This window comes from Hibiscus syriacus, unplaced genomic scaffold, assembly GCF_006381635.1.
Source record: "Hibiscus syriacus cultivar Baekdansim isolate YM2019G1 unplaced genomic scaffold, ASM638163v2 tig00110730_pilon, whole genome shotgun sequence".
Taxonomy (NCBI): Eukaryota; Viridiplantae; Streptophyta; class Magnoliopsida; order Malvales; family Malvaceae; genus Hibiscus; species Hibiscus syriacus.
Window position 1 is genome coordinate 146,772 of NW_024062844.1, and position 9,395 is coordinate 156,166.

General features: G+C 36.2%; 1 protein-coding gene across 1 annotated transcript; it reads left to right on the forward strand.

The window, feature by feature from the left end:
* Window positions 1-5,925: 5,925 nt before the first annotated feature.
* Window positions 5,926-7,939, forward strand: LOC120139213 (alpha/beta hydrolase domain-containing protein 17B-like). Its single transcript, XM_039154521.1, has 4 exons — window positions 5,926-5,975; window positions 6,465-6,701; window positions 6,793-6,840; window positions 7,397-7,939. Exons 2-4 carry the CDS (start codon window positions 6,651-6,653, stop codon window positions 7,589-7,591), a joined length of 294 nt encoding a protein of 97 aa, XP_039010452.1. The 5' UTR covers window positions 5,926-5,975; window positions 6,465-6,650; the 3' UTR covers window positions 7,592-7,939.
* Window positions 7,940-9,395: the final 1,456 nt, after the last annotated feature.

Consider the following 9,395-nt stretch of genomic DNA (forward strand, 5'->3'; position numbering starts at 1 on the left):
AACATTTACCAGGATCAATGTGATGTGTCTTTATGCATTTTAGTCGAGGTTTCTTCTTTGTAGGAACTGATTTCTTGTAGTCTTGAAATCCTCTTTTGCATACAAGTCTTGTAATCTGATGTTTTGGTTGAATTTCAACATGGCGCCGGTCACTGTGGCTTTCTGTATGATTATTTCAGATAATTTCTCCATGGTTTATTCGTGTGTGGCGAGAATGAGTGTTTAAAAACCATGTCAACTGGTTTGTTAACGTAATCCCTTAAGTCTCCTAAGTGTGGTTCATGAATTAATGATTCCCATGAGGAGATTTGTGGACTGTATAACCTGTTTAGTTGGAAAGGAAACTCATATACAAGATAAAGCTCATTAAAAGCACTTTTAAATGTATGGGTAGAAATATCAGAAATATCCGAGTTATCGTGATATACATCTTTGATATGTTCAATTCTCGGAATAGAAGTATGAGTTTGATAGGTAAGAGTATACCTTCGTGGTAGTGTATCGTCTACTGTGTTTTTCTTACCTCGGTATGTTACGCACTTAAAGGAGTTGTGTTTAGTATGGATGACAACTTCACGAGCCTTACCTTGTAAGAAGGAGAAGAAGTACGTTACAATGTCATTAAAATGAGTAATAAAATATTTACCTTTGGACTCTCGTAAATCGTGACTCTTCATTGGTATGGCATAGTGATTAGGGCTTTCAGGTGGTAACCCGTCAGGAGGGTCACCTAGCACTATTCGACAACTCTTGGTGATGGAAGATGGTGTGGTCCAGTCTCGTGTTGCTTTTACTTTCTCATCATTTACATGGATTCCCTGTGCACGAACTATAAAGCATGTGGAGTTGTTCAAGTCATGTTTCGTCATTAAGATGACGTTACGACTTAGGCTTTCATGGATGTAGCCTTTTTGTAACAAATTAACTCTTTGGTTTCTTCGAGATTGTATGTTTGACGAGGTATGATGGAACCTTGAATTAGATTGGTTTGTGTTTTTTTCCTTTTTCCAGTGGTAATCCGTCAGGTGGATCACCTAACACTTCTCGAAAATCCTGTAACAAAGATGAAAACACACTAGGCAAATCCTTGTTAATGTTAGAAATCGAAACAATTGATTCTCTAAAGCGAACAAGGATGAAAGGCTGTTTGTAAAGAAGGTTCTCTCTCAATTCTTTTGTGCTCACACGTAGATTTTGAGTCACTATTTTCTTCTCACAATTAGGTTCACTCACCTCCCATGGGTCATTATACTTTTGGCTTTTGTAACTAGTGACCTCTTTTTCTTTTGCCTCTTTCTCAACTTTTTCTTTTTTGATTTCCCTACCTCCTCACAAATTTGATCTTTAGGGGCTAGAAGTGTGTCATTCTTTGCTGTCGTTCTTTCTCATTGTCAGGTTTGTCATCTCTTGGCTTTTTCAGAGAAGATGGAGTAGAAGATGAGGAAGGATTTGAAGGATTACCTTGGTAAGAGGATGAAGTACCTTGGTAATGTTCACTGATTCGAGATCTCCTTTGGATTTGTGCTTCGATTGTCATTGCTTTCTTTAGTGTATCTTCAAGGTTTTCGTACCCTTGTAGATCAAGAAGATCAGTGATGTTTGAGTTTAAGCCGACGACGAATCTTGATACGGTGACTTCTTCTTTTTCGGTTATGTTAGCCCTATTGAGTAAGGACTGCATCTCCTTGTAGTAATCTTCAACTGAACTTCTACCTTGTCGAAGTCGGTGTAGTCGTTGTTTAACTTCTCGTGTATAATGTGTCGGTAGGAATCGGTTCCTCATGGTTTGTTTGAGGTCGGTCCAAGAAGTGATTGTTGGAATTTGGAAGTTCTGGATCTTTTTCCTTGTTTGCATCCACCAAGTTCGAGCATATCCTTCAAATTGTATGGTGATCAGGTGAACTTGTTTAGCTTGGGGGCAGGGTATGCGAACATGAGATCAACTTTTCCTTCCCATTCGATGTACCTGTCTGGATCGTTGTCTCCTTTGAAAGACGGGATCATGAACTTTGGTTTTGTAAAGAGTTTGGGTGCTTGGAAACGTGGTTTTCTTTCTCGGGTACCAAAAGTTCAACATTGTTTGGTCTTGGATTATGGTTTGGTAGATTCAGTTGTGGTTCTTGTCGTTCTCTCACGATTTCATCAAATCTTTCAACTTGAGTCGTGAGTCGGGCAAGTGTGGCTAAGATAGCCGTAAGTGTCTTGTTGTTAGTGTCGCCCATTCTGAAATCATAACACTCAAAAGAAAATTTTAAAGTAAAATAAAAATAAATAAATTCAACAAAGCAAGAAACCTCACAAGTCACTCCAAGAAAGTAACACAACGAGAGGCAAGTAAGCCGATCTTGTACTCTTTAAAACTCACTTTACCAAGTAGTCTTTCACAGTTCGTATCGGAGTTTGATTACTAGCAAAGGCGATAAGAAAAACCTAAAAGCTCTAAGAGGCCAAACAAGGTTAGACTCCAAGCGAACGAGAATGCAAAGAAGGAAGAAGTATGCAAACTCTTTAGTCCTACTAACAATGAAGATAATGTGTTGGATAATGTAAAAGAACAATAACAAGGAAAAACAAAAGAACTTAAAGCACTAAGAGTCAAAGAAAAAAAAGAACCAACCCAGAAACCTGGAAAACGCTGGATCAATTTGAGCAACGTTTTTGAGAGGGTTACCGGTGTCAAAAAATTCTGGAAAAATTCTTGAATGTCTTTTGATGCGTCAAGAAACCACCTGTAAAATTCAGAACCAATACCTTCAGTAGTATCCAGTAGACTCTGTTGAACGGTGAGTCCTCAACAATCTGTTTTTCTTGATCGCTTTGTTCGAAGGTGTTGTTGATCTCCAAAAATTCTGATTTTTTGTTTGAATGATCTTCAATATGAATTTTCAATCTGGAAATTTTCACCACGAAATTCCTCCTGTAAAATTTCAAGAAATTCGACAAGATTCTAAACCGAATCTGCCGATGAACTTGAATGATGTATTTGAAGGCTCCAATGAACTCCAATTGGGGTGAAATTTGGACTGGGGATTAATCTTAGAATGAATATGATATATGGATAAAATCAGCCCTAAATACCTTCGTTTGCAATTTTTTGAAATTTTGGCTTTTTTTGGCTCTTTTTTTTTGTTTTTTTTTTTGCCGTTTTTTTTTGCCTTTTTGTTTTTTTTTTGTTTTTTTGAAAAAAAATAGCAAACTAACAAGAAGGATTTAAATCTAAATTAAAATTAAATAAAAAGAACCTGAAACGCTGAATCTTTTGTGAACTAGCTCCGTTGGGGTACCTTGACGATTTTGTGTGCAAGAACAAGCAAGATTGCTTGTTTCTTTCCAAGAATCGGCCCAAATCTGATACCAATTGATAGGGAAGCGGTGGCGGATTGATGAACGTTGCTCTTATTGAAGAATCAAACCTAGAAAGCTCTAGACTCGATGAAGAACAAATGTGAATATGGGAAGGTGGCAGCAGTCGCTAGGATTGTTAGGGTTTCTTTTATGTACTGGAATCAACAACACGATTAGAATAAATAAACAAAGATAATAAATGAAAGATGAAATAAGATAATAAAGAAATCAAAAGATCTCCCTTATGAAGGTGAACGGTAAAGATGATTGATGGTGCGGATGGATTTGTGGAAAATAGATGGATAAGTGTCCTATCGAGCCCTCCTAATCGCAATGAAAAGGCAAACACGATAAATGGCTCTAACCAACCCTCCTAGTCGCGATGAAAAGGCAAATTGGAGTGTGAAGATTAATCTCCCTCACAAGAACTTGAAAGAACTCCAGGAGAAGAAGCTTCGAAGGCACAAGGCAATCAGCACTTGCAAAAACGAACTCTCGTTGTATTATTAATCAAAGAAATCTGCTTTACAAAGTATAATGAAGCCTCCTTTATATAGGGCTGAGTTCTAAAGGTCCTAAATAACTAATGAATAAAATAATAATAAACTAAACATGTCTTAACTCTAATTCCTAATAAAATAATAATAACTAAAGATAATATTTTAACCCAACCTTAATTCCTAATAAAATAATAAATCTAATCCTAAAAGATAATGCATCATCCTATATTAAGTTATTACAAATATCAATATAAATATTGAAAATTCGTAATATTTACAAAATAACGTATTAATCCCGTATAGGATTTCCTGCATGCACCGTCTTCAGTAAAATGACCATATCTTGAGTTCCCGATATCGGATTGATGCGATTCAAGAACCGTTAGAAAGATAAGAGACAGACGGTTGTATCTCCAGAAGACATGTCGACCAAATAATATCAGGATCCCATTCAAAAAGTCGTCTCAAGTGCGCTGCTGTTCTGATCTTCTTTTCCAAAGCTTGGACGAGTGGATCATTTGGAAGAGTTATTACTTCTTCCTTTGATGTGAACCTTGTGATGCATGTATCATCCTCCCTTTCTTCAAAAAGATTCGACCTCGAATCTGAAACATTAAAGGGAGCAACATTAGAATAGTTTAATAATTCATTCACATTATGCTTACCGAATAGATATGCTTTGAATCTTCGAGACTTTGTTCTTCTAATAGGTTCGAGTAGAAACATTAGTCCAAAGAAGCATGTATTATGGACTCTGGTGCATGTATCAGTTCATTTTAGAGACTTGTGGGAAGGATTATTTATTTGTCACATACTAGACCAGACATAGCATATGCTATTGGAGTTGTGAGCCAATTTATGCACAATCCTAAGGAATCACATTTGAGGGTTGTGACTCAAATTTTGTAGTATTTGAAAGAGACATGAGGAAAAGGATTTCTGTTTAAAAGGGGGGGGGGAATTTGACTCTGGAAGCTTACACTGATGCAAACTATGCTGGATCCATAGTTGATAGAAGATCAACCTCTGTGTTGTACTTTCTTTGGAGGAAATTTAGTTACTTGGAGGAGCAAAAAACATAATGGTGTGGCTAGATCAAGTGCAAAAGCTGAGTGCAAAAGCTGAGTTTCGAGCTATGGCTTTAGGGATTTGTGAGTTACTATGGCTGAAGATCATTTTAGAGGATTTGAAGGTCAAATGGGATGGACCAATGAAGCTATACCGTGATAACAAGTCAACAATTAATATTGCTCATAATCCAGTTCAGCATGACAAAACAAAACATGTTGAAGTGGATAGACATTTCATAAAGGAGAAACTTGACAGTGGCCTGATCTGTACTCTTTATGTGACCACTGGAGGTCAAGTTGCAGATATACCTACCAAGGGCCTACCTGGTAAGTATTTTTAGAAGTTGACAGACAAGCTGAGGATGGAAAACATCCATGCCCCAGCTTGAAGGGATTAGAATTACTCCTAGAATCAAATACTTACCCAGATTAGTAATTTCCTAAGATAAGGAAACAGTGTTTATATTTAAGTTTTGTTTTTTTTTCTACAAACTGTACGATGAACACAAAGAAATAAACTAGTTTTGATAGAAAGAAATGAGCTTGATGCAATCTTTCAAAGAAAAAAACTAGAGTTAACCTTAGAATTAGGCACTGACAGAAGTACCTATGAACCCAAAATAAAATCAACAAATTGTGTTCCATGAACACTTTGGAGAATTGAACTACGGATTCTTCAATTTTTGTTCCTTCCAAAGTTCTGGGAGACATGATGCAAGATGGATATGTCATTCAAACAAATGAAGTTCATCAGAATCTCAACCTGTCTAAGACTAATTGACAGCATTCTCCTTTTCTTAAGAATTTAGAATTGTTGGGAAAACTTAACCAAGATTTTAAATAAAATTACTTTGGAAATCTTATCCTATAAGTTCTTGACATTGTTTCTAGAGACACATGAAATGATTGTGCAGGTAATTAGGCTTCCTGAAAATAGAACATTTTATCATATCTTAGTTCCTTTAGGGTTTATTTTTAGTCTATCCTTATTTTATATTTAATTTATTTACTATTTTTTTGTAGGTATGATTACTCTGGCTATGGTCAGTCAACTGGAAAGGTTGGTCATTTGGCTTATCTTTCTTGTGCTAATTTTGAGAACAAAAGTTGCCCTTATCCATGTTTGCTATAGCAATTTAACTATTGCAATGAACATTTAAATAATTACACAGTAATAATTTAAAAAATGCTTCTCCTTTTCTGCTAAAGAAGCATAATGTTCATTTTACATGCAAGATTTGAGTTCTTATGGTGCTCTGAGTTATACCTGTTGGGCAGTTTCTTTATATTCTATAATATCTAAATGTATTGGATGATCCAAATGTTTTCAGGATTCTATTTTTAACCTATAATTTTGATATTATATACACTAGTAAGTTTCTTTCCTGCACTGTGGGGATCTACCATTAATTTGCCATGTTCAATGTGTATCAAGACCTATGAATTTTCTGTGCAGTCATGTGATTTCTTGTGTTGTACTTATTGAACCAACATTTTACTGCTTGCTACAAACCTGTAATCTAAAAAATCATTCTTTTATTTGAAACAGCCAACTGAGTGTAATACATATGCAGACATAGATGCAGCTTACAAGTGCCTTAAGGAAGATTATGGAGTTAAAGATGAACAATTAATTTTTTATGGCCAGTCTGTTGGTAGTGGACCTACGGTTGATCTTGCTTCTCGTTTGCCCAACTTGAGAGGTGTTGTTCTACATAGCCCAATTTTGTCAGGCATGAGAGTATTATACCCTGTCAAAAGGACGTACTGGTTTGACATTTATAAGGTAAGTCGGTGTTTTTCACCGCATTTCTATTTTCTTGTTTTACCTTGCAGGCCGTGACCTTCATTACCCTTTTTTTCCATTCTAATTTCAGAATATTGACAAGATTGGAGCAGTGAACTTTCAGGTTTTGGTAATTCATGTAAGTATTGCTTCTATTTTTTAATCCCCTCCACTTGTTTTATCACTATTATCCCCTTCTCTTTCTCTAGCCTCCATTTACTTGCTACATTGATTTTCGTTTTATGGTTGCTCTGGAAATGAGGTACTTCAGCATTTTTCCGCATGTTTTTAACTAAAACCTATGAAAGAAAATCTTTAAAGATTGGTTTCTAGAAATTTGAATCTTGATGAAAATATCATGGGCCATGGATGCTGAGTCAACATTCTTGCTCTAAATGAATATTATTAACCTTCAAGTGCTTTAGCTTAGTTAGTGAAAATCTGATGTATTGTTCTGGCAATAGTGAAATAATTTCTCTGATACCGTGTAGGTTTCAAGAGATTAGAACTTTATTAAGAAACAGAATATATATATGTAGGAAGAGAAAGATATAAATATGTCATCTTCTGGCCTTTGAACACTGCACTAGTGCATGTAACAGCTGATGAAGTTAGGTCATCTCCGTGTCACGGACCTACGAATGATCCGTGACATCTAAGAAAAGTTCATAGATGTTTCCTTTTCCTACTGGCAGGGGACAGCTGATGAAGTCGTGGATTCTTCTCATGGCAAACAGCTATGGGAGCTTTGCAAGCATAGGTACGATCCTTTATGGGTGAATGGAGGAGGACATTGCAATCTTGAGCTCTACCCGGAATTCATTAGGCATTTGAAGAAATTTGTACTGTCTCTAAACAAATCGAAAGCAGCCACAAACGGTTCCCGATAATATGGTTGAGAACTCTGGCAATCAGACAAAACCATCCGATGGTGCAACTTTGGATACTTTTAAATTGGATGCCGACCTTCCAGAAGTTTCTAGAAACAGCTTAGATAGTCGACTCGAGAAGTCTAAGAAGTTGAATAAGCCTGAGAAGTCTCGAATGAGCACGGACCGAATTGTCGATAGTTTAGACGAAAAAAGGAATCAGTTTGGTGATTACTTGCACAAAGAACATCATAAATAAGGTATGCAGATCTATCTAGTTTGAGGTAACATACTTCTTTTCCACTTAAGCTTTTGTAATATTTTCAGAATGAGTGAAGATTCTCGTAAAATGTTATAATCTTTCTGTATGTATCTCAGATCAGACAAGCGCAATTTAAGCTTAAAAGAATCTTTCTTTATAAATTCATCTCTGTAAAATCAAACGGTTACCCCAATGCTAAATGGGAATCTATTGGTTTTGAGCTATAATTTGTAGGTAGCCACAAAGCCCATAATCTACTTGTAATATTTGCTCCGGCAAACCGCCTAGCTAACAAATGAATCTTGAAAACGGGCCAAACCATCAAGCGCTCACACCAAAATTCAAGCAAGTCTTATCCAACGAAGTGGAGACATTTTGGAGAAAGACTTGCAAAATGAGAAACCATCAAGTAAAACCACTACCATGACGAAAATTTTGATTGTTTTTTACTCGAATCGAGTTTTACTCACTCTAGATGTTGTCATGACGGATTTGAGGTGAACATAAAACTCTAACTGTCATCCCATAGATAAGCATGTTGTTCCCCAACTCGGTTGTCAACATTATATCAGTCGCATTAACGAAACGAACAAATGCAAACGCGAAGATATAGACGTTGGACGCCTTGTCAGAATTGTCAAAGAGCTCCCTAACAACACCGGAAACTCCTTTACTCAATTGTCCGCAAAAGCTACAAAAATCTCTTCCTTACCTGACCAACATGTCCTTCGCATTGAGGCGCGCGTATGGGCCCAGAGCGTGTTTTAAATCTCTCCATCTTTAGTTTCTTTTGTTTTATTTTTCTCAGTAGACTCAGACTTTTCCATATTAACTGTGCCTCACTCCACACGACACAGGTGATTATCAGGGTCTAATCATATATTTCATCTCTATTTTATGATAATTAAAAGTTACTCCATCCACTTTAATTTATCAGGACTAACTTTTAGTTGTTGTAAAGTACAAGAACCAAAAATCATCAACTCAACGATTTGTATACGATAAATTAGCACAAGTCAACAGTTGAAGTTCGTGTGTTTATTAACAATTAGATTAACTTCTAAGTTTTGTAAAGTATAAGGATCAAATTTGATAAATTTAAAAGATAGACAAACTTTCTTAATTTTTGTGAAGTAGAGAGATTAAATTCAGAATTAAACCCTAAATCCACCCCTCTGGAAAAACAAAAATGTCGGAAGCCCAAAGTGCTTACAAGTCAACTCCATATTCAAATAGTCCGAAGCCTTTATTTTGATCACTTTCAGTTTACTTAAAATTCTTCGGAAGCTGAGCAAAGGCAATCCTTTCTATATATCTATGCTTCATCATTATTATTGGACTTATTGTATGCCATCTTTTCTCCGGAAATTTTAGAAAAAAGGAAAATGAATCATCTTTTTTTCTCATCGTCTCTGCCTCACGCGGTGTTGTGGTTATTATTGGTCATGCTTGGTTTTCCTGTTTCACTGAGCGATTTTCTGGGATACAAAAACTGCAGAGAAGCAAGGTTCGAATGTGGGAAGTTGTCCATTGGGTATCCTTTCTTTGGGGGTCTTCGATTAC